This window comes from Parus major, chromosome 1 (genome assembly GCF_001522545.3).
Source record: "Parus major isolate Abel chromosome 1, Parus_major1.1, whole genome shotgun sequence".
In the NCBI taxonomy this organism is placed as follows: domain Eukaryota; kingdom Metazoa; phylum Chordata; class Aves; order Passeriformes; family Paridae; genus Parus; species Parus major.
The window spans coordinates 81,015,364-81,041,806 of NC_031768.1; the positions used below are offsets into that span (position 1 = coordinate 81,015,364).

General features: G+C 39.8%; 1 protein-coding gene across 21 annotated transcripts in view; it reads right to left on the reverse strand.

The window, feature by feature from the left end:
* Positions 1–1,813: 1,813 nt before the first annotated feature.
* Positions 1,814–26,443, reverse strand: part of DLG2 (discs large MAGUK scaffold protein 2) — a 986,158-nt gene continuing 961,528 nt past the window's right edge. For 11 of the 21 annotated variants that reach the window (XM_033516379.1, XM_019005917.2, XM_033516376.1 and 8 more), the window contains 7 exons: positions 25,460–25,501; positions 15,929–15,979; positions 15,067–15,168; positions 13,943–14,115; positions 13,126–13,235; positions 7,847–7,938; positions 1,814–7,140 (listed from right to left, as the gene is read on the reverse strand). In XM_033516379.1, the coding sequence (XP_033372270.1) occupies positions 7,034–7,140; positions 7,847–7,938; positions 13,126–13,235; positions 13,943–14,115; positions 15,067–15,168; positions 15,929–15,979; positions 25,460–25,501 (677 nt within the window). In that variant the 3' untranslated portion in view covers positions 1,814–7,033. The remainder of the gene's footprint in view (positions 7,141–7,846; positions 7,939–13,125; positions 13,236–13,942; positions 14,116–15,066; positions 15,169–15,928; positions 15,980–25,459; positions 25,502–26,443) is intronic. The other 10 variants (XM_033516385.1, XM_033516378.1, XM_033516377.1 and 7 more) reach the window with 1 other exon arrangement.

Genomic DNA, 26,443 nt, shown 5'->3' on the forward strand with positions numbered 1-26,443 from the left:
TGCAGACCAGTTCAGCTCTTTTCCTGGTGACATGCCTAGCCAGCCAACCCAAGCAATCCATGCTCTGTAGCCATGGTGTCAAAGCCCAGTGATGGGCTTTGTAACGGTGCTTTTGGTGAGTCCTGCTCTGGTAAGGCTACTATGGTACATCTTCTTCAGTTGTCCAAGATCATAGAATCATGGAATGGTTTGGAATGGAAAGGACTTTAAGATCATCTAGTTCCAATGCCACTGCTATTGGTAGAGACACCTTCTACTAGACCAGGTTGTTCAGAGCTCTATACAACCTGGCCTTGAATGCTTCCAGGGATGGAAGTTTTGATAAAAAAGGTTTCAGTATGGATTGCTCACGGGGAAGAGGATCTTCTCTGTGCCCAGATATTTAGGAACAGTATCAATATTTTCCTGCTTTCCCACAGGTGCTTTAGGTGTCATTGGCTTGCTTTGTACCAGCTATAAAGTACTCTAATTATAGTGAAATGAACAACTTGCTTATGCCAGATAGACACCTAAATTCTTCTGAAAATCATGGTGAAATGACTTCCTTAAGATGCATTTGGCACTTGGAGGTATCTGTAGAGCAGAAGTACTGCTCACCTACCTTGTAGCTTTGGTCCCAATTTTCCAAACTGGGAGATAATGTCTTTCAAACCACAGGCTGTGAATGGACAACTAAGTCCAGATACTTGGCTGTCTGTGTGAAGGAACTATTAAAATACAGAGAGAAGCACAAATAAGAAAATGTGACCATTAGGGACATACTGTATGCCTTGCCAAGGCAAAAGGCTGGCAAAGTTTGCCATCCTTTTGCATCATGTCTAGCATGATGTAGGAAGCTAGACATCACAGCATGTCTAGCTTCCTACAATTTTGAGGAGTTTCTGTCTAACTTTATAAAGATTGTTTTCTAAGTTTCTCTTGCTTCTGCAGAATATAGTCTGGGAAATTGGCTCAGGTTGACCTAAACAGAGGATGAAGAAGAAAGTATTTTAATAAGATACCCTGCTAAATGTCAATTGTTTTGATTATCTCCCTCTTTTGAATCTATTGGAGACATCTAAAGCATCAAAATGAATGTTTAGATAATTAACCATCCTTGTGATTGCACATGTAAAACCGTGTCGAGAGTTTTTTCCCTATAGTCTCAGTTGTGGCTCCCAGAGCCATATGGAGGCTCTGTGGTCCTCTGTGGACTGTAGATAGTACTGTCTGTGTCAAAAGCAGTGTCCCCATCATGTTACTGCCTCTGCTGGGGACTGACAATGTTCACATGGCCTCCCTGGAGCCCACAAACCATCTGCAAAGATATTCCTGGAATGGCCAAACCCCAAAGTTCTTGAGCTGTTGGGATCCCATAGCACAAGTGAGTTTATGCTCCACTAAACTGCTCACAGGCAGCTATAATGTAATTATTACAGTCCTTTTCCCCATAGCTGTGCAGTGATGTCATAAACATGTAATGATTATTTAATTATAAAAAATATTCTGGTAATTATTCACCAAGATGCTGATGCTACTGAATTCACAGCAGAGCTGTGGTAAGGAGAAAGTGCTTGTACTTCAGGATTCAGGATGAATCTTCTTGGTGGCAACTTTCATATCAGTGTGAAATGAAAAAGAAATAAAAAAGAGCAAGAAGGAAAAAGGTGTCTTAGTCATTTTTCAAACCATCCTCCTAATTCCAGACTTGTGTCTGTCTTGTGTGATAGGTATGATAATTTCTCAAGACAAAATAAAAGCATTGTATTTCTCTTTTACTATTCTGCTCCAAGGAAGAAAGACAAATTATGCCTTGTGAAGAAGCCATTTGCTATAAAGTGTAAAAATGCTTTAATATTAATATTTTATAATAAAATTCATGACATATTTATAAACACTCTATCAAGCATTTACAACTGAACCACAGCTGAGAGCTTGGACCGGAATAAATAAGCAAGGACACAGCTAGTATGAAATATACAGCTTAATTTTTATAATTGTGTGTGCTTTATTCTTTACACAAATGAAATGGATGCGCAGAGTATTTACACATAACAGGAGTGTAAGCTGGACAGGGTGTTTTGTAAACTCCAGTTCAGATTCTGAGTACCCCACACTACAGCTGGATTGAGAAACATCCTGCTAAAGAGACACGCGCCGGACATTGTGCTGGAGGGAGCAGCTTGGTGCATACAGGCTGCTGCACTCAGAAATTCAAACTGGCCAATTCAAATTTAGGAGCACAAGTCCAGAAATTAGAAGGCTGCTATCCCACTAAGAGCCAACAGTGTTGTCATTATTTCCCCCTTTTTTTAATGCTTTTTCCCCCCCCACCAAAGATCTTGCTTAGGATGCTGGCTCCCATCAGGGCTGTTTTACATCAGGGCAAGTTGCCTGTGCTGTAGGGCCAGAAGGTGTAAGCTGCTAATGTAGTGTGAGAGATGATGGATCGCCTCTCCTGCTTTTCACCTTAAAGACAGTCTCAAAAAGGGCAAATGAAGTGGTAGTTCCTGTAGTTCTTGTGACATGTCAGTGCAGCTGAAGCCTTCTGGCTTCAAATCCATTTGGCCCTTGGGGTGTCTTTTTGTTACCAATTTCACAGCACTGGCCTCAAAAAAATCTTGGTCCACGACTTGGCCCTCTGGGTGTTACAGTAAAATAAGCAGTAAATAGTGATGGAAAGTGCTGAGCCGCACTTAGTGTTTAATCAGGTGCCCTTGGTGTTTTACAGAGATGCAAAAAATATCAGTGCGATGAGAAGGATGGATGTTTAACTTCAGGTGGTATAAATGGGATGGACTCCATTGAAATCAGAGGAGTGACTGTGATTTCCACCGGCTGAGGATCTAGGCTAGCTATATGCTGGAGAGATTTTAGATGTTATCTGTTGTTAGCTTTGATGCTGATTTGTGTCCTAGAATGGAAACTTTGTTTTTTTAGCATAATGACCTCATTCTTATTTCTGAACCATATTGAAAAAATATTTGAATTTTAATGGAAAATAATGGTTTATTCCACCAAGGAATGGGCTTGAGCACTTGCATGCAGTTGCTCAGTGAACCACATGCATAACATGACAGGCAAAATGTGCAAGAGGGAAAATATTGAGATTAAAAGCTGTGAAGGATAGAAGACCACTTTCTGTGAACATAGCTGATATTTATGGCTTTAAATCTGCATCTAAAAAATGAGGTTGATACATTTTCCTCAACACATTTTTTCCTACAAATATCCTATTGTGTTCTCACTTGCTGAATCCTCTGGTCAGGGATGCAATTTGAACAACAGAAATTAAAATACAAGAAAACCAAAACAAAAATACAGTTTGACTGGGTGCTGATGAGCGAGTAACAGCAAAGTTGTAATGCCAACAGTTTCTCCATAGAAAACTAATGTAAATAGGTAGGTGGATGTTGCATACCTAGGACACTGTCGCTGGCTCATAGTGGTTATTAGCTCAGGTACCACACTGCTCTCCAGGATGAGGATTTGTAATTTCAGTGCAATGGAGAGATTTCTTATCCTTGACCTTCACTGAGTGTTTCCTAGGACCCTATCCACACCGGAGCATCAAACCATGCTAGCTACAAACACAATTACATCACAGAATATTGATCTAGAAACAGCCTTTACTACCAAAGAAAATACAAAGCGCTAGCATGGACAGGGTACCTCTGTAGGAAGGGGGATTAAGCAAGAAAGAGGCTCTTTCACTGGTTGATGGTCAGACTGTAAGACCAGTGAAGAAGTGCCATTCCACTGAGCCCTGTTAGCAAGCTCTCAATGAGTCAGTGCATGGAAGATTTTTTTATTTTTTTGTTTGTGGCAAGGAAAAATAATTAAGTTGTAATATTGCACATCTGCACAAAGCTAGCAAGATGTCATTGTGATCATTCATGGGTGGACAAAAAGCTGTGATAATTTTGATTCTGCTTAGACCCTACGGTGCTACACACTGTGCCAGAACATGAGATATAGCACCAGGGGTGTGATCTGGCACTTTTCCTAAAGGGTCCAGCATTTGCATTGGTCTCATGGTTAGATGCTCCCAAGTCCTTTATATGGACAGAAAAGGAATCTGATTATGCTAAGCTGTGTTAGCACCAATATGGAGTCAGGCGCCAATTGCTGTGGGTTGTGAGTTTGGACTTTTTCACCAGATGTAATTTTACATGAGTCTTATGCTTTTCTTCCTCCTCCCACTACCACCCAGTATGATCTGAACAGCTGCAATGCAAAAATGAACTGCAGCTCTGAGGATGCTGCAACATGGAACGCAAAATATCAACACACAAAACAAATGGGAGTACAAGTCCTAAGGGAAATAAGACCTCTCACTGATTCTCTTGACGATTTATTTTTAAATACATGTTTTATTTAAAAAAAAAAAAAAAAAAAAGAAGTGCAATGTCAACTCTAAAATGGAAGCACAAACAACAGACAGGGAAAAATAAATAATGTTACTACAGTAACCAAGGACTGATGGAAAAATTGATTGTACTCAGCCGTAGTGTTACTGTTCACCGTAAAGCACAGCACATGACAAAGCAAAACAGTTACTAATAGGATAGTACCATAAAAGGCTGCATGCTGAACTAAGAAACAAAGAAGCAGATGTGATTGATTGCTTAAAAACAGAGCTGAAAATTAGAATGAAGTTCCTGCTTTAGGATACTTGGTTTTTCAGGTCTGGTGGACTATTTCCCAACCTGGGGCAATAGTATTTTGCTATCATGGAAAAATCCATGGCTTTCAAAGATCTGGGGCCACTCTGTGGACTTCTGCAAAATTATCCAAAATCAAAGCATTCATTAATTTATATTTAAAAAAAAAAAAAGAAAAGTTTATAGCCCTTCTGATTACAAAGCTCTTCTGGAGACTGAACTGAAACCCTTGTTTATACATCTGCGCTGGCCAGGCAAGAAAAATAGTTAAAGAAGTGTGAACTTCTCAAAGTTACCATAGTTGGGCAGTAAGCATGAGCGGCCCTCTCAGAGCCACTAAAATGCCCGTATTTTTAACCCTGTCACTGCTGGTGGCTTTTGCAATCATCCAGCTCATCGCGCTGTCCGCGGAAGGTGGCTGGGTAGACCTGTCAGCTGGACAGGGTGTAGCAATGTAAGCTTCAGACAGACTAGTGCCAGAGGAGTCTATTCAGCATTTGCCCTTAAGACATCTGTAAGCATTAGGGCTGCTGTAGCCACCAGCTATAAGCATGACGCTCCTGCAGTGCAGCAGAGGCAGAAGCGTGGGTTTTAAAGAGAACATGGTCCAGCAGCAGCAAACACAATTCAGTTTTACTGTCATAGCATCTGTTGCAGTTGTCCCCTTGTAAGTTAGTGAAGAATGGCATTAGTATACAGAAGAAGGGCAATGTGAAATGAGAAAAAAACCATCCTTCTCTCCTTCCATACATCCCAAACTGCAATTCCACAGACTTTCCCCAAATCCCTCACAAATGTCTATTGCCTCAGTTTTTGCTTTTAAGACCCTTGTTGACTGTGAAATGAATGAAGATACAAGTTAGTTGGTGACCTGCCTGAAAAGAGAGGAAAGATCAAATGCTTTTTCTATTTCCCTGAACGAAACAGGAAGAATCATAAAACATTTGGGGATTAAGGATGCATCCTTCCTAAGAGAGAAATTATTAACTGCATTTAAGCACTGACATTTTGATTCTGAATAGTTGTCCCTCTCAAAGATGCATTGTCCTTTTGTGTTCAGAAAATTCCTACAGGGCAGTGAGTTCAAGAGATCTTTCCACAGAAGTTCATCATGATTAAACAGAGGCAAGGGAGAGGATTAAATTGAAAGAAAAACAAGCTGACAACTACAATTTAAGGAATTATCTTGCTTGTCATTAATAATAGAGAATCTGTTATGGAAGAGGTATAATGCAACTTGATGGTCCTCTTTACATTTGACAGTCGCACAAGGGTGTAAATATTTAATCTTTCAATTAATTAATCTTTACAAAATATCTTCACAAAAACATTTTACCTATAGAAATTAGTTTCTATACATCAATATATTTTTATTTTTATAAATTATTCCATCTTTAAGTGCCTTCTATCAATATAAATGATAAAATAGACAATCAAAAATTTTAAAGCTTTTCCCAGTTGTATCCCTCCTTGTTAACATAGATGCTGTGAATCCTCATACATGTGTGTGTCCGCATGGGAATGTGTTTGTGTGCATGTGTGTGTGATGTGAAATGCTTCCATCCTCTCCCACCCCTAAACACCATCAAAATAAACCATATTGTTGGTAGCTCCTGATGCAATAGTGCTTCCAAAGGGCAAAAAGAAATGCTTGACTTGGTTTCAGAAATCAAAAGATGTGCATAGTTACCAAAGTCGAGGTGTACCAACTACAAATGTGCAATGACAAGCTTAGAACAGGACCCACCTCCCAGTCAGGTCACAGTGTCCTAACAGTGACCTCAGTAGGACGTGGACCAAATACTCTGAGCTTGATTTTGCAAGGTGCATGTGGCCCTGATCTAGCAAAAATGCTTAAGCCTGTGCTTAGCTTTGAGCATGTGAATTGTCCTACTGGAACTGGTGGGACTGAACGGCATAGGGAAGGGTCACAAGTGACTCCAAGTCAACAGGCTACTCATGTGTAGGAATTGGGGTCAAGTGCTGAGCGCCTTGCAGGATCAAGCCCTATATGAGGTTCAAGAGCTGGGAACTTCTCTAAAGCAATCAACACACTGAGCTCAGCCATTGAAATTGATCAAAATGTCCGCGTGGGCACAGGAGGTGGCTTAGCTCCCCTTGACAGAGGGTCTCCATGTCAAAAGTTTATACCTACAACTCGTGCTCTGAGCACACAACAGATTTGCTTTATATGGTAGAAGTCTTTTTGTTCCTACCCTTTGACCCATCAGTGTCCTTCATGGCTTCAAACACTTTGTGTTGTACATTCATCAAAATTCACATTGACTGCAAAGAACATAAATGCAACAAAAACAGGAAAGCCTCCAAATAGTATATTATAGTTTTCTTCTAAATATTCTCCCGTCGTAATCAGAGGTGCAGTGGCTAATTTATAATTTTTCCTTTGAAGGAATCCAGATGAAAGGCCCAGATTGTTCTTCAATTACAAGTTTGCATTGATTATATATATCTTCTAAGCTATCTCCTTGGACAATAGCTGCAGTAGAGAAAACATATCAATATTTATTTTAATTCAGAGATACATCATCCAGTGTCAGCAGATCTTCAGCATACTCATAGACACTCATGGAATAAGAATGAATACTGGCATACTGAGATGTTGATTATGGAAAAGTCATACCCCTGCAGATGACAACGAACTTCAAATCAATGGCACCTGCCTATGACAGAGACCCATCCCACTGCTCGTACTGAGAAGACTGAGCCAGATTAGTTCAGAGAACTAGCACTTCTGTCCTGGGGAGGGCAGCACAAGAGATTCCCACTGTTGGAATTCCCACACTTCATTTGATTTAGAACCTACTTCAGCAGTGGGCAGCAGCAGATTTACAACCTTTCTGATCTGGTTATAATGAGTTCACTCTTGGCTGCTGAGGTTAAGATCATGCCCAAGCTGACAGAAGGTAAAGCAACTGTAACACAAAGCACAGAGGTTTGTCCCTCAATTTCCCTTGGCATAGACACTCCCTCAGGACATCAAACTTTTGAGGAGTCAAGTGCCTCCTTAATTCAACTTAAGTCAACTGCTCTTAAATTTCAAAGAAACAATACCCTCAAGCCAGAAGTCCTTGCTCTGGGCACACTAAACTGATAGGTGCTCTAGGTCAAAGACAGAGTTGATCTACTAGTTTTGCAATAGAAGACTATACATTGATAAAAAAACTGTATTAATAAGAACATACCTGTGAAATATTCTCCAAATTCTTGTTCTAATTTAATTGCTCGATCATAGGTTTTCTTTGCTTGCTCCTCTGTAAGACGTTTATTCATTTCCCTAGAAACATGAAGGGAGTAATCAAAAAGTTTAGATTCTTGCTAGAATGGCTTTTAAAAGGTATGATCAACTGAATCACAGATGGATTGAGATTGGTAAAAGAATAAAATCATTAAATTCTTCTAACAGTTCATTGACAACTTCAATATTTTCAATTTAATTTAATTCTTATGTAGTACAAAACTACTTATTCAGACTATTTTCCATTTCACTTTTCTCCACCAGATTTTTATTTTGGGTTCACTGTTCTACATTCTCAAACCAAATATAAGGCCCAAGTCTGGTAGCTGCTAACAAAGATAAATTTGAGACATCAGGTAGACAATAGACAGGTCTGGAATCCAGGATGTCCCATAGTTTGAGCACTCAGCACTCCTGCCTGAAGCTACCTCAGGAACCTCTGTACCTCCCAGACACAGCTGGTGGTCTCAGATGGATAAGGTTGGACTGACTGCTTATTGGGTGCCAATAAGTATAAAAACAAAGACAGACAGTAACATTCTGGTTTTTTCCATGTTTTGTTATTTGATGGAGCATTTCTGTTTCAACAGAAGCATTATTTAATACCTTTAAGACCTTTGAGTTGTCTTGCCCATGCACGCTCAGTATTAATACCACTGTATACTTGCAATAAATCAAGCTCATGCTCATTCACTGCCTTATATGCCCGTACATGTCCAAATTATCAATAATAAATGGAGTTTGCTTGTCCTAGCATTTTTTCCCATCATAGATTAATTTTTTTCTTAAAACATGACAGAAATTTTCTGAGGCAACTAGGAAAGCATCAATCTGATTTCATGCCTTGCACTGAATCATATGATTATATGGTAATGGACTGTATACATTATGCCATGGGTGATGCATGTAGGAAATTATCGACCTTATGGTACAAAAAAAATGCTCTATGAAGTGCACAACAGTATGAACTTGCTACAGCTAACTCCTATTTGGCTTCTGAAAAACATTCTGGAAGATGTCCAGGATGCAAAAAGGTGATTCCAGAAATGGCTTAAAGCTACTTGCCTATATAAGTAACCATATAGCTGGGAACACTGCTTAGAAAAATCTCTTTGCAAATACTAATGCCATGAAGAAAGCAGGTTTATAAAATGAAGGCCAAGAAAGATTTCTTCTAAAATTTATGACAGTTATTTGTAGATTACATAAAAAGGTTTAATATAATCTGGGTGTTGTTCTGCTAAATTAGTAATAATACTAATTCTATTTATTGGAAAGATATCTAATCAAATTCAGGCGGACTCCACATCAGCTTCACCTACTTCAGGTGACTGAACTAAAACTCTGTCTTGAAATGGGACATGCCACTGCAAATTCTTAGACAAAATAACATTTTCATTTTACAGGCACTTAACCAATATTGGAATGCTAACAACATCCTCTTCCTTTCAGATCTGTTTCTGGTAAATTTTTGAGAAGTCTTCCTCAAGATATTTTCTGCTATTCTGCTTGGAATAGCAGAAAAGGTAATACAAATAAAAATATAAACAAGTGTTTAAAATAGGAAGTACTTTGAAACAGGTAGAAATTTGCATTACACTTTCAGGTTGTAGATTTGCCTGGTGTATAAAACTGTGCTGGTTGTATTCCTGACTCTGCCCATTCTGTGCCTTATGAAGAGAGGATGAAGAAGGGGGAGGACCATGATGTCCATTTTTCATGATGAAAAAAGTGCTGTCATATTGCAGTGCCTTCTATTTCTTATTTCTTAACTGGGGACCTGCACATCTGGTGAATTCAAAATAAAGTGCATATTTTCCAGGGTTTTCCTCCTCTCCCAGTGAAGAGCTCACTCTGGCTGGTTCTTTCTTCACTGGTCTCATTCCTCTAGAGACAGAGGCTGATTGAGGGGTATGAACAAGCATACCTCTGGGAGTAAACCAGGTGCAGTCATGTAGGAGTGGGAAGAAATGGAGGGGAGGGAGGGAAGGAAGGCAGGAAGAAGGCAGGAAGGAAGGCAGGAAGGAAGGCAGGAAGGCAGGAAGGAAGGCAGGAAGGCAGGAAGGCAGGAAGGCAGGAAGGCAGGAAGGCAGGAAGGAAGGAAGGAAGGAAGGAAGGAAGGAAGGAGCAATTTGTTTACAGCAATGGCCATGTGTTCTTTCAAGTGCAGGTGCATGATTTATGCTCCCTTCACTCTTCTTACTCTCACTTCAGATGGGTGCAAATGAGCACATGCATAAATGAGAGCCTACAACCTTATGTGCTAATTTGATGAGGGATAAATCTTTTGCCTTTGTTTCTCTGCATCTCATGATTAGAAATTTTTTGTCTTTTGTGTTTTGACTTTTCTATTGAAGTAGCTTTCAACTCATTTGTATGAACAGGAGTAATAGTTATGACAGATAAACCTATCTTTTTTGTGTTGCAGTAGTTACATACCAAAAAAAGACTGAATCACAGAATCATTAAGTTGGAAAAGACCTCCAAGATCAGCAAGTCCAACCTTTGACTGATCACCACCTTGTTAACTAGACCATAGCACTGAGTGCTAAGACCAGGCATTTCTTAAACAGCTCACTTGTTTTACTGCCCTAAGTGAAGTATTAGCATTGTTTTGGTTCAATAACAGAATACTTGTCATAATATTTTGCATCTTCATAACACCATTCAGTCTATTCAAGGATTTTCTGTTCTAACATCAAATCAACAAAGCCTTTATGTTATTGCCACTTTCCTGGTTCTGCCTGATGTTTTTTTCAGAGTAAGAGACGCTTTTATTTACTTGTTTTTTTTTAATCACTCCAAGGCAATGCCAGCATTAAACAAATAATGGAAATGTTTTATGAATGGGAAAACTGTACGTAAAGATCTCTGTTAAAACAATCACTGCAGAAGGCAGGCTATCAAACTACCCTTCCCCTTCTATATAGCGACAAAATCAGAATATTATTGAATTGTAGGGCTGGAAGAAAAGTCAGGAAGTCAGGATGGTGCTGTGCAAGTACCAGATATTCTGAATCATTCCTTGTAATGTGGCTGGACATACAACAAGCTCATTGCCAAAGGCAGGGCCAGAAGAATGCATATTCCAGAGATGGTGCATGTTGGCATTCTCTAGCTCTGTGACCAGTGGCTGCAGCCACACTGTTACCAGACACACATCTGTCACATGAGGGGGAGTGCCAACATTTTAGCTGTCAAACACATACCTATGGCACTACCTGGCATTTGCAGAGCCCTCGGGGAGGGGAATCACAGAATTAGTAAGTTGGAAGAGACCTTCAAGACCATTGACTCCAACCCAGCCCTAATACCTCAACTAAACCATGGCACTGAGAGCCATTTCCAGTCTTTTTTTAACCACATCCAGGGATGGTGACTCCACCATCTCCCCGGGCAAACCTTTCCAGTACTTTATAACCCTTTCTGTAAAAAACTTTTTCCTAATATCCAACCTATATTTCCCTTGGCTCAGCTCAAGACTGTGTCCTCTCATTCTGTCAGTTGCTGCCTGGAGAAAGAGACTGACCTGACCATAACCACCTTTCAGGGAGTTGTAGAGAGTGATAAGGTCACCTCTGAGTCTCCTTTTCTCCAGGCTGAACAATCCCAGCTCCCTCAGTTGTTCCTCACAGGGCTTGTGTTCCCAGCCCCTCACCAGCCTCGTTGCCTCCTCTGGACACGCTCCAGCATCTCAACGTCCTTCCCAAACTGAGGGCCCAGAGCTGGACACAGCACTCCAGGTGAGGCCTCACCAGTGCTGAGTACAGGGGGAGAATGACCTCCCTGCTCCTGCTGGCCACACTATTCCTGATCCAGGCCAGGATGCCAGTGGCCTTCTTGGCCACCAGGGCACACTGCTGGCTCATGTCCATGCACCTGTCACAAGTACCCCCAGGTGTGTTTCTGCCTGGGCACTGCCCAGCCACAGCATCCCCAGCCTGTAGTGCTGCAGGGGGTCATTGTGGCCGAAATGCAGGACTTGGAACTTGGACTTATCAAACGTCATCTTAATGGATTCTGCCCATGACCCAATTGTTCCAGGTCTCTCTGCAGAGCCCTCCTCCCTTCCAACAGATCAACACATGCTCCCAGCTTAGTGTTGTCTGCAAATATCCTAATGAAAGACTCAATGCCGTCATCCAGGTTGTCAATAAAAATTTTGAATGGAACAGGCAGAGTTCAAAATTACACCCTTATCACAGCAAATTAAGCTAATAGCTCTTGTATAACTGTAAGTGTCCATGGAAAGCAACTTGATAACCATGTATAACCACATATTTTATCCTGAGTTTTAACTCAGAATGAATATCAATTCCATATTCACTCCTCAGCCTTCTCTCTGTGACACTAGATAATTTCTGCTCCTCCTCCACAAGCAGGGGGGAACCCAGAATCAGGCCAGCATTCCAGCTGAGGCCTCATCCATACCCAGTAAAACAAAATAGCAGTCTATTGTGTCCTTATATGAACACTGATATGAATACAACCCACAGTGGCAAGTTCCTTTTTTTGCAATCACATTACCCATCCATTCGTATTCCTGTGTGATCCACCCCAACTGCCAGATGCTTTTCTGCAGTGCTACAGCTAAATTATTCACTGCTTGTAGTCCTGCATTTCATTTTCTTATCTTAGTGTGTGCTGAATTTCATCTTACTGATCTTACATTGAATTTTGACCTTATCCCCCAAAGTATGTGCCTTGGACAGCCTTGGCAGCATGGAGCTGGTGCCTTGTCTTTCATTCTTCTAAATGATTGCCCCTCTCCAGTCCCATGGCTCCTTGCCTATCCTCTTACAGACCTGCAGGTAAATGAAGGGCTGGTGAAGAGGAACATGCCTCAAGACTGACCCAGGTTTAATCCCAGGTTTGTGCCCTTGGCCAGACTCTAAACCCCAAGAGCACCTGAGGATGCATGGGACAAGCCAAGCTGTGGGAGGGAGTGCCTGGTGAACTTGTTGCACAGGTTGGAGCAAGTACACCAAGCACTGGCAGGGTGTCCTTCACAGTCCAGCACACAGGCCCATGTGTGCCAGCCTGAAAGGTTCAAAGCTATGGCTTGTTCCTTGAGATACCAGGATGACAGGCTCTGAGGGTATTCTTCCTACTTCATCTCATTATTACTAATTTTAGACAACAAGCAAAATGTAGACACAAGACCTTTGTGGTGCCACTTGAGGCTGTACCTGAAAAAAACAGATGCTTTAAGAAGTTTATACTCACATCAGAGGCTCCCATGATTTGGGCTTAATGAAGATAGCAATGGGATAGAGTTGTGCAACTTGTAGTCGTTTGATAGCATTTCCTGACACATCAAGTATACAGTGCTTGCCCTGTTGGAAACAGATGAGCATGTGTTTATTCTTGCAGACATGTTTGCAGATCAGCCAAAAGATAGGAAGCAAATCGGCAATGCAGTGCCCTGGAATGGGGCCATTACTGGCACACCAGGGAAGGGGGAGCCCAGGGCATGCGCTCCACCACCCTGCATTCTTTCTTTTGCTTTGGTGCCAGTATAAATACACACTGGTGATACAAGAACAAACTTGGGATTTATTTTTTACTGGGATGAAATTTGCAGGAGCAGGAGGATTTTCTTGAGATGAGGAAAATTATTTCATAAAAGCAATAGGATGTCCACATTCTTAGTGATTAATTCAGTTCTTGTTTATGTCAAAGACTCCCTGTGTCACCTGAGGCAAATAATTTAATCTTTCTGTGGTTGGTTCTTTTGCCTCTGTGAAAGTGATTTAGTTTACCTCCCTGTCTTACAGAGGGAAGAGCAGAGGCTGTTTTGAGAAGTACTTAAGGCACTGTGTTAGAACCCTGAATCTGTGGCACTACATCCAACTACAGACAGTGCCAAGGATGATGTCATTCAAAGTCAGAGACTCCACTTGTGGAGTCATTATAAAGCCTATAAATATTAGGATGCCATTTTGCACCTATTTTATATTTTTGGCAGAGAATCATGTCTGAGACACAATGTGGAAACAAAGCAGATCATGTTGCACCAGCAATAAAACTACTATCAACCTACCCTTTCTGCCACAAATCTCACAGACTGGACACTAGTTCCATACAAATTATCATTGTACTGCCCAGCTTCTATAAATTTGTGCTCTTGGATGTCTTTTTCCATTTGTTCTCTTGAAATGACAAAATGATAATCTCTCCCATCCACTTCATAGTCACGCTTTGGCCGTGTGGTATCTGTGTGAAACAAGAGACAGAAGATCAAGAAGCAAAAACATTCAGTACGAAAAATGCAGCCATGGTTTGCTCAGTGGGCAATGTTGGGTCTGCTCTAAGTGATGGCATTTCACATCTGAGAGCAGATCTTTTGGATACTACATATTGTTTTCAACGGAGCTAGGACAATAAAGTTGTCTTTTTGTAGTAATACCTTTTGATGTTTACCTCAAATCAATACAGGCTAAAATAAAATTAGGGTTTACCAGAATTCCACCTTTTTTAGCAGAAACACACATACCTCAAATATAAAATGCATTTCATATTTTAAATTTAATGTTATTATGATGATAAAATGAATTGTGATCTCATCAACTCAATTTAGCCATATTTATAAGCCTGATTCTGTTCTCATCTGTAGTAGTTTTAAGTTATTGTATTGCCAGAGACAACTATTTAAAATGAAGTACAACTGCAATTAGGCCCTCAAATAAACAGCAAGCTCTAATGTTCCAAGATATAAATATTCTGCTTGATTCAGGGTCTAACACTGCTTTCTGATTCAACAGTCTATATCTCACACAAATCACATATTATTCTGTATATTTATGGTGGATTGTATATATGTATGTGTGTGTGTATATATATATATATATATATATATATATATCATATATATATATATCATATATATGGTGTGTATTATGGTGGATTCTGGGCAATTGAGTTGAAACATTTCACATTTTACCACAATTTCAAACTTTTCAGAATTTTTTTCCAGATGTTCATAACCTTTTTCAAAAATTTTTAAAATTTGTTATTTTCCCCTTTTGTATCTGACAAAAAAAAGAGTTTTGAGAAATACAACTATGCATAGTTCATGGATGCTGCTTCCATAGAAACTCAGTTAATGTGTGACACCAAGGGATTCCATTCACTCAGCTTCAGTACTAGGAGTAAAATCATACTTACGTGGTACACATGACCCAAATTTATCAGGGAACTCAGATATCAAATCATCATTGATCCGATCTTTCATAGGACCCAGAATAATAACTGGCCTGGTGTAATTAACTGAAAAACAAAAAAGAAAGGCACATTTTGATGATCTTACCCACAATAACAAATAAATGCACCCTATAAATATCACCAACCAGATTTGTTGTCTTTCCATATGAAGTGAAAACTTAGGTGCACATTTTATTGATGAATATTTTATCTATTATCTGACATGAAAAAAGGGAATGGAATGAGAACCACTGCAGCACTCTGTGATGGTCAATGCATAAGCCACATGCCTATGTAGAAGCATAGATATATTTGCTATACTCAACAAGGCCACTCACAAATGCTCACAGATGGACTCTTCCATGAGGTATGGAAGACTACGTAGCCTTTTTTTCACTTGAAGTTATATGAGTGCATCCCCCATTAAACCAGATGGATCTGCTCCCACTTTAAGTTGCCTTTACATATGTTTGACTGCCCTGGACAGTAGCACATAACACAATGAGAAGCAAAATAATAAAGGCTTTCCATGTAACAATATTGCAGTAAATCTAGAAAATCTACATCAGTATTGTGTAGATTAATTTTCTGCACTAGTAAAGTACATGAGAATGTACTGGGGAGAAGAGTCCTTGAAATTTTAAGAAGTGGTGGCTTCCAAGGAATACCATAACAATTATTTTCATGTGAAAATAGAACGAGAATACAAGAAAAGGAAGGCACAGTGAATCTGGAACTAGCAAAGCAAGGCTTACCACTCTGCTGGCCCCCAAACTCTGAAACAAAAAACAAAGGGAAGAGTGATAGAAAAGAAGATGAAACTTACTTTCCTGTCTTGTGACAGGTTCATAGGAAAGGATGCAGTCCTCTTGGCCTCCTGATGAGACAAGAAAGAGAAGAGATTGAAGCTGATGAGCAACATGTCAGGTACTTAAGTTTGATAAAATGCTTCACATAGAGACAGACCAGGTTCAACAGTTCTCTCTTGATAAGCCTCTCACCTGAACCATTCCAAAGTCCATCATAACTTCCAGGTATGGAGACAGTTTTTTCCTTCCCCACCCTCTCCCTCCATGTGTTTCAAATCTATTTACTGATATTGGGCTTTTTTATTGATTCTATTTGTCATTTGAAACAAGGTTGTTTACAAGGATAGTGCAGCAATTTAAGATGCAATGCTTTTTCATATTGTTAAGGCCCTAACATGTTGCTGCAGAGTAAATCAACAGGCTACCTAGACAGAACAATTTTTGTGCACTGAATATATATATGTATATATTGGCTGATGGTTCTTCAGTGCATAGCCTCCATAATCTAGTGCATTCACAACCCAACATCTAGCTATGAGCTATTTTCTTACCCTTTCCCTGAACACAAACCACAGACTCACAGAATGGTTGGGTCTGAAAGGGACTTTTGGCATCTGGAGATGATCTAGTCCAATCCCACCCTGCTAAAGCACCTAGAACAGGTTGTACAGGATCATGTCTAGGCAGCTTTTGAAGACCTTCAGCAAAGGTCTCACAGCATTATATTTTATACATTTGTCTTCCCTCTGCCCTTTCAGGACAGTGCTGTTTCCTCATGGTGATATTTAGGGGACTAAAGCAGACAAATCTGCCAGGAGGAGTAAGGCACTCATATGGATCCTGACTTGGGTGCAAGCGATTCATCACTGTCCTCTCATCCAAGGGAGTGGAAGAGGACAGGGAGTAGGATTCTTCACCTAAGGCATGAATAATTCCTGCTCATTTCTCTTTCTGGGTCACTGTCACATATTTGGTACCACCTGAGGGCTCTGGCAGGTTCTAAATACAACTTAGCACAGTTTAAAATAATGATTTTATTTTTGCTCAGTTCAGGGCTTGTCTCTGAGAAGATCCACAGATGGGATTTTGCAACTAATTTAGATACTACAGAAGAAAGAGTATCATAAGGCATACTTATGATACAGTGCTTTACAAAATAGACAGGGATGCCTTTGTTTCATCTGCTTGCAGGCACGTGAGCCTGTGTTATATTGTTCTGGTGGGCTCCTGCCAAACCAAAGTGTGCACATACAGGAGAAGAGTGCTGCCTTGCTTGATGGAAATACCTATAGGCTTTAGAGGGGGGTACACCTCACCCAGAAGTAGTCTGCCTGCTGTCTGAGTTTCCCTTGAGGCTCCACTAACTGTATTAACAAACTTTGTTTGTAATGCCTAGCTCTCAAGTAGGTACAAAATTTTTTGTGTTTAAATCTGAAGCTGACTCCCACCCCATGAATCTGCTATGTTGGTAGATTTTTTTGTGTGTGTGATATAGTATCTAGGCAGCAGTTATAAATGTGTAAGAGAGCTCTTCAAGTAAAAATAATGTAATTATTGAAAATGACAGAAACAGCAAATAAAAAATTGTACTGATGTGTTAGGAGAGAATTGACAGGACCAATTCCTGCCTAGCAATGGTGCTAAAGCAGCAAAGGAGAACATAATTTTTAATAAAAGGAAGAGATTAGACATCATTTGAGGACAAGACCACATAACATATGAAGAGTGTGGACAAGGAATTTTATTTTCTGTTTGCAGGTGCTTGATATGGTAATCACTTTTTGGCTTTTTGCAAAGTTGGAAACCTAGAATTATTGTTACACTAGGTTTTATGCACCACGTGTTGGTTTCCCTTAAGTTTCTCAGTAAATTTTAGGGGTGATGTAAAACTCAGGATGTCTCATTTTTCTGGAGATGAAAAAATCTACTCCACAGGCTGGACAAGGATGGACATTGTCTGTCCTCTACCCCACAGGAGCCAAGGCTATATTTTTTAGCAGCCTGAGAAAGTCAAGTCTTGAAGTGGGCAATGAAGCCATCACATACCAAAAAAATGAAGGGGAGCCTGTCTGTACAAATACCATCTTAAACTTGAAAATATTTGTTTCAATAGCAAGCAGATCCACAGCAGGAGCTTCATTTCACTAATTTCAGAAACCTGAGGCTTGAGTGCTTATATCTAAGCTAGTCCCCAGATACTCTTTGGAGCCAATGGTTGCCTACAAATAAACAAGTAATCTAAGTCATATCTATTTTACATGCCTACTTTGTGAGGAGAGAAAAAGTCAGAAGGGTGAATTTCTCTCCATTGTTCCCTAACAGCATTTAAACAGCATGCCCAGATAGAGATATCTGCAATTAAACAGCAGAATCTCATGGGAATGACAGTGTCAATAGCAATTGGAGGCAAACAGACTCTGAAACTATTGTTATTTTTTATTTTTTTTTTTCTTCCTGTGGACTAATACTTGGCTTTGGTGCAGATTTATAACCAGCACTGACAAGTCAGCACAGATTTTACTTTCTTTTTTGCCCAGTCTCTGGTAGACATGTCCCTAAGCTAAAGCTTTTGGTACAGCAACACTTGCAGTAGGGTATGGGCTATGGAGAAAAACAGGCCTGTTTTACAGATGTCTTGTGAATCTGTGGCCAGGATGAATGTAAAGAAAAATTATCCAGCCCACTCAGATCATGCTGAAGTTTAAGCCATTGGAAAGGATTGCAGTAAGCAAGGAGAAACTTTGAGGCTGACTGTGATATACAAGGACTTGAAGACAGACACCTTCCTGAGGTAATGGTCTTCAGCCCTCAGTTCCAGACTTAACACGGGAGTGTGAGTGTAGGGAAAAGCTACACCATTTCCACTGCTTTTCTTTTCTGGAAAAAGGACTCAGGAAGCTTATATTTCTAAGTGAATAAAATCCTGCCATGTACTGTCCAGACAAAATCCTGTGGGTCCTCAGAAGCTGTTTGCATGTTAACTTTACCAGATGGTACTATTTAATGATCTCCACTCAGTCAGTACTGCATGGTTTTGAAGTAGTCGATAAAGTATTAAGTATAATGAAGAACTCTAGAGTCAATCAATAATCAGATTGCTATAACCTTGTGATGGCTCTGAGGTGTAAGATACTGTGAAATCCATCAGGACACAGGCTCTTATCATTTGCCTAAGCCTCATTTAACATCCACATTAACAGCTTAATTAGCACAGGTTAGCTGTATTGATCTGGAAAATCTTTATGACATTTAACAGATAAAACAAAAAGAGAAAAAAAGAAAAAGACCTTCCTGTAGGAATTTGGTGCATTCCCCTGTTCTTCAGTAAAATCCCATCAAGTCAAAAAGAGAAGAAAATAAATAAAATAAGGAAACGGAAGACAAAAAAGGGGAAAGTTTCCTAAATGCAATATACTTATGGGTAAAATTATTGGAGAACTTTCACTTTCTCAGGACCACTCCCTGCTTCCCTTTGCTCTTAGTATGCCTGTTGGTATTTTCTCATGCTTGGGAATAGAAGAATAACCTGGAGTTTGTTATAACTCATAACCTCTATAAATTGGGCAGCAAGGTCCTGTGCTGCCAGTTAAATTTCTTAAGTAGTATTAATTTAACCTTTTTAAGGGATTTTATAGGGTTTCAGATGGGTAGGATGGATTGAAATGGATTTAGTGTGATGCCTCTGTTTTTCCTTTCTGATTAGATGGCAGAGAGCCTGTGAAAGACTCAAAACCAGTTTCATTGTAGACATGGTAGATATCAGGCATTTTTCATGTAACATATAAACAGGCCCCTTTTCCTACTGCCTGGCCAGAACATCCAGGGCTTCCACAGGTCTGGTGGACCTGCACCCATCACGTGGGTAACGGGGTGGGAGAGTTGCTGTGAGCTGCCATGGGGCAGCCACCATGTAAACAAACACTCTCCCTCATCCAGCAACTCATGCAGTGGAAATGCATAGATTTTGGCACCCTATAAATGTTTGTGAATGAAAAAATCTGAACAGAGATGAATAAAAATTTAAAAAAAAAAAAGTAGTACTAGTGAAGACAGCTAGAAGTTATTTATGATTTTAAAAAATCAAAGAGAATTTTTGGGTTCATTAAAACTTTTTGACTAATGGTGGTGGTTACCATCAATACACATTGAATTTCTTGTAGATGAGCCAAATTAATTTAATTTTCAAGCTCTTGTCTGAATTTTGTTGCTCATATGGATTTAAAGTCAAAGAAGGCTTATTTTACTACTACCATCTATTAGGTTTTGGGCTAATGTATGAATTACCTGAGTTGTATTTGCAAGATTTTGGCAAAATAAATTTATTCCTTTTTTTTCTTTTGCACCGACCACACTGGACAATATCCCAGCCTCTATTTGGTTCAAAATCCCTTTTCTGGGGTCCTGTTTATATGAACACATGATTTTTGGAAATACATTGATAGCCATGAAAGGCTGGAAATCCAATATGTAAAAAGATCATCAGCAGTCTGAGCATGAACTTATGACTGAAAAGTTGTCTATGGGCAAAGATCAATACAGCTGTGTGGGTATAAAATGAGACTTCAGTACTTGTGCCAATTTGAGTATGCCTGAATAATACAGTAATTCTGTGGAGCCAATGCAAGTGTCCTTAATAATCAATAACCTATTTTAATAATCAGGACTACTTTAACCTTGTTCTGAATCTTCAAATCTCATTAGAGGAGTGACTTGATGTGCTGACAGAGTCAAAATTTTTTTCTTATTTTTAACTTTTAGTTATGCCTCTCTAGGTAATTGGTGCAATCACAACCAGTTATGCAATTAGACTAAACAGATACAACGGTGTGTGTGTAATTTTGAAGACAGCTGTAAAAACCTTTACTGAACTATGTGTAAGAGTGTTACAGCACATATGCAGGAGAGAGACTTGAAATCCATGCTCATTATGAAAATCATGTCTCACAAAATAAAATCTGATGAGTCCATAGTAAGAAGTCTGTCCTTACAAGCTCGATTTGAAAAATAAATCAGAACATTTTAAGTTACAGAGCTCAAAATAAACTTTAAATCATAGTTTGATTAACTGGTCCAGCAATAAGTCAAAATTGGCTGCATGTGTCCTTATCACAAAAAGAACAACTTTCTGCTAGACCAGGACTTTATATACCGCTCTACAAACTTGGCTTTACTGCTGAGAATGGGAAAAAATAAACTAGCATAGACTTCACAAGAGCATGGCTGTGTGATTCAGCAGCAGCTGTGTAGCAACTCATCCCCTTTAAGATCAAGCCAGCATTTGTTCCTGGCCCCAAAATACTTGTAATACTTATATTATTTATAAAGGGTTGGATTCTGCTCTCAAATGTGTCTGTGGTTCACCCTGAAATTAACAGAGCTGAAGATTATCTGCTGGCAGAAAGAATATTCCACTGTTGGCTTCAGACCTACTGTTCATAACAAACCCAGTGTTGAGGGCACTGGCAGAAGAAATCTGGTTTAGTTTTTGCAATTTCTTGTGGCTTAGAAGTGGTCAAAGAATTTTCTTTTGAGACCAAATTGGAGGACTTTAAATTATATTTTTGAAATAAAAAAATGTCTTACTTCTGTTTTTTTAACCCTGGAGACATAAGCAATACTTCAGCCAAATACTCAAACTTTTAAGCAATATATTTTTCTAAAAAGTAATGAACACATCAGAGCATCTCCTAGAAAAAGCCCAGTTGATTTTTAACCCCCTTATTCCTCACTGTCTAGGTCACAGCCTGGACATTTCTCAGAAGCTTTCAATATTGCTGGTTTGGAATGGTTCTAGGAATGATCAAGTAGTACAGGTTTTGAAACTATCTACTTTTCACTAAATGCTCATCATGAGAAGCAAAAGTTAGAGAAATGTGTTAAAACAATTGCCAGAGACACACTAAAAAAAAAGCAGGACACCTCACTCTGGACTCCAACTGTCTGTTTTTATAGGGATATATAAGAAGTCTGCAGGAGAACACCCTCCATTTGCCAGTCATTTCTTACCCACGCACATTTTCTTCTGGAAAAGGTGTGAATTGCTCATTTCATAGAATCATAGAAGCAGAGAATCATTTAGTTCGGAAAAGACAAGTCCAACTCTGCCAAGTCCCACTAAACCATGTCCCTGAGCATGTTTTTTAAATCCCTCTAGGGATGGTGAATTAACCACATCCATGGGCAGCCTGCTCCAATGCTGGGTAGCATTTTCGGTGGAGAAATTCTGTCTAAAATCTAATCTAAATCTTCCCTAGCGCAATTTGAGACAATTTGCTTGTTACTTGGGAGAAAAGTTTAGCCCCGCCTCACCTCAACCTCTTTCCATCTGCTCCTCACCAGACTTGTGCTCCAGACCCTTCCCCAGCTCCGTTGCCCTTCTCTGGACACGCTCCAGCCCCTCAATGTCTTTGTTGCAGTGAGGGGCCCAGAACTGAACACAGGATTTGAGGTGAAGCCTCACCAGTGCCCAGTACAGGGGACAATCACTGCCCTGCTCCTGCTGGCCACACCACTGCTGATCCAGGCCAGGGTGCCACTGGCCTTCTTGGCCACCTGGGTACAGGCAGGCTCATGTTCAGCCACTGTTGACCAGCACTCCCAAATCCTTTTCCACCAGGAAGCTTTACAGCCAGCCACTCTGCCACAACTTGCCACAGTTCAGAAAGCAGTGGGGCAGGCAACCCCTTTTTTCCTGCTAATTTTCTGGGAAAGCAGAAATGGAAAGAGGCACAAGGACAGAGTCACAACACCATGCAAACCCATTGATTCCTCCAGTAGTTTTCTCCATTGCCCATGAATTTTTCAGCCCTCCTTTTTTCTCCTCTGCATGTCATCAATATACTCCACGTCACCAGTGCACAGATTGAGGGCTAGATGAGTCTCCAAGTCAAGACACATGGTATCCTTGCAAGATAACTTGCAGTGCCTCACCTTGAACACACAGACTCCTCTCAAAGTGACACTGTGTCACACTGAGGAACAACTCTGCAACATGGCTGAGTCCAAATGGAGTTAATACAAACTTGGTTCTGTAGCACTGGCTGATGATGGACTCCATTCCCAGCCACCCAGATGCAAACAAGAATAGAAGAAATATTAATTGCATGCTGTCTTCCTCTGCCAGGAATGTTACCTTGGACACTCATTTTTTATTTTTTTTTTTTTCCATTAGAAATAAATAAATCAGGAGACAGTGAGGAATACATTAGGAAATCTTCTACGACTATGTCTAGTAATTATTCTTCCCACATCAGAGATGTTGATAAGCTTTTACAGTGTAGCATCCTTTCTCAGTCCCACAAAGTGAGAACTGCAGTGAAGAGAAAACTTCCTTTGACAGGCCTCATCTCTTTTATCTCCATCCCTCAAAATTTGTTGACTTCACTCTCTGACCACCTGCCTCTCACTGTCATCTGATTTTGCTTGGTTTCTGACACATAATGTTTCTAGGGGAGATTTGTTGTGATGAGCTGTGCAATGGGATATGCTGTCAACACAGCAGATCTCGTATCTGAAGATTCAAAGACTAATCATCTGGAATCAGGAGGGCTTTAATTCTCCACAGGAGATATGCTGATTTACCATGGCCACATGGAAATAAAACACAATCAGGTTAGACTTCAGGTGCCACCATGGTCATCTGAAACAGTAATTTCCATCTGGGAACCACAGCTGATAATTTGTCAAGGTCATGCCTTCAAATATCATGTTAGCACACACCAATGAAACCTTAGCAGATGAAATCAGGCCTTTTGGGCACCAGGTTCTGTATTTTAAAACCTCTTTCATTTGACATAATCTAAGATGGGCTTCCTCTGCTTCTTAATGCCATAGCTATTCTGTCAGCAGGGAAGAAATCACTGCCAGCATCTTCTCCACCAAGCAGAAGCTGTTGGATATACAGTAATGTATGGGAAAATCCAGCCCAAAGGATGCTGCTGGAGTGAGAGCAGAGCTTGTGCAGATGGAAACCACTCTAGAAGGAGGGTGACTGCCATGGGCATTTATTACTCCAGCACTACTTTTTCTTCCAAGTATATGTTCAGCTAACTTTCCCAAATAGTTTCTATTACCTTTCTTGCACCTCAAAAAACACACTTTATTTTAAGCTATTACACAGCCAACAAAGAACTGGCTACCTGGCCTGTCTTATAACCAAATTTGCTAACAGGCTTTTGTGGACATGCCCCAAATATCTGGCTGCAGCTGGGCATTCCTATTAAGCCTAGATTCTCCTCTGGGCTTTTACCCTGCGCTCTCCCTGAAATACACAGGTCTGGATGAGATTTGACTTGTGCAAACTTTTGAAAATTTAACCCTTCGATTAATTTCTGATTTTAAAGTCAGTCGGGGGGAAGAGCATCTTATATCTCCATATGAAAATAATAATAAAAAAATTCACCTTTCCTCCCAAGTAGAGGGCACATTAAAAATAAAACAGTTCAGAATTGGATCTTGACAATTCAAGAGTGCCTGCTATTTTCTTGTGACTCTGGCAATTGCTTTCCAAGGAAACCTTTTCAATACAAGAGAATACAAACTAATTTACCATTTCTGGATAGGATAAGGTTAGCTGTTTTGCTGAAACAAACCAGTGTTTATCAACAGAGCTCAATTGCTATGCCTTGTATCAGGACTAGTAAACATGAACTATGATACCATTTATTACCTGAATGTATGTGGGTGCCTAGCACAAGTGCTGAGTGACTGGTGGAAAACTTGATTTGTTAAGCAAATGGCTTGAATAAATGAAACTGGGTGATCTAGCAAGCACTCTGTAACTTCTGTTACATTTCTAGGAATTTATTTAACGCCTTGGTTTTTTTTTCTGCTTTTCAGAACTTCCAAAAAATATTGGTTAAATTTACGGGCATTACTAAGAGTTACCCAGAACATACAATCTGTCTCTTTGTTATATGATCACATGGAGTCTGTAAATTCAAGCAAATCAGGTTGTAGGTTTGGAACCTCCACCTACATGGTATCAGTGACAGTCAGTGGCAGTGCCTAAGCAGTGAAGATCTATCTTACCTTTTTTTTAAGACAGTAGTATGAATTAGGAAATCTGTACTGTGAAAACTAAGGGCTCAATAAAATTTCTGGGACTGTTTCTTAGCCATCCATATAGGCATGCAGATATGCAAGTAAAAATTGTGACCTTGTAAAAAGGATGCCTATTACAGATTTGATTATGGCTGTGCAGTAACTTTACTCTTAAAAGATCATCAATAAACTACCCCCCACCCCCCCTGAAATGAAGTTTTGTCACTAAATAAAAGAATCCTGATTTGCATAGGCTACCCAAAGCCAGGTTTAGTTTTATGGCCCTAATACATCACAAGTAACAACCTTTCTCCCTTCTCTTATAAAGTCTGCCTGTTTTCTTTTATAGTTTTGTACTCAAGACATGGTCATAAATTTGAATTCCAAGCCATTTGCTCCAGTGATCTTTTTAACATTAACAAAAGAATAGCAAGGAAAGAAACAAAATAAAAGAAACAGAACAAGCAATGCAAAATAAAAGGACTCTAATGAAAGCAGTAACTTACTGTAGCTACTTTCACTATCGCTGGCATTAGAAGAAACATGTTCTGCAAGAACAGTACAGCAAATTAAAGAACATAACCAAGCACCACAGAGCTGCAGAAACTTAAAATAACTGCCACAGTCATGCAAAGGTAGTTATGCAGAGCAGAAATAAAAGCTGTGCAGCGACATCACCTGAAAATGCTCAGATATTTTACAGTGGTAAAATGAAAGCTTTGTCTTTTGTGGCATTTTAGAAAGAGACTGTGTGTATTAGCTACTGATATGTGCCATGGCAAAACCATGTCTTCTTGTGATAGACAGTAAATGACATCTCTGATAACTTCCTTTCAATGTATATGATAGTCAACTTGGATCTCACTTGATGTCTTGAGCAATTTCTTGAAATCCAAGTGTCTGCTCATATTCTGCACTATCAGTGATGTGCATCATTAAGGCATTGAAACTATTCCTGCTAAACTTCTAACCTGTATCTATCTTTAATCACTGTGCACAATCCCAAAGGATTCTGCACAGTGATTAAGAGATTAAAGTTATTTCAGTATCAAACATTGTAACTGTATCTAATCTAACCTGTCCAAAAGGAAAAAAAGAAAAAAAAAGCCAAAAAAAGAAAAAAAAAGCCAAAAAAAAGCCAATAAGCCAATGAAAAAACTAAGGAAAAAAAGGGAAGAAGTCTTTTTCCAGAAATTGTCTAGCCTCAGGATTTGAGCTGGAATTTGAAAACCTTTACCAGACCAGTCTGTTTGGGTGAACAGGAATGTAAGAACTATCATGATGGGTCAGTCTTGTGGTTTGTTAAGTCAGGTGTCCTGTTTCTATTATCATATTCTTGAAAGGAAGGTGAAATCTACATCAAATAATGTTACTGTTGCAAAACTGTAGTCAGCAGACTATTTATGGACAGCAAGATCATGCTATATGCTCTCCAGGAGGTCTGCAGGACCATATTAAACAGTGGTTTCTCTAGCAGAAATGCTGATTAC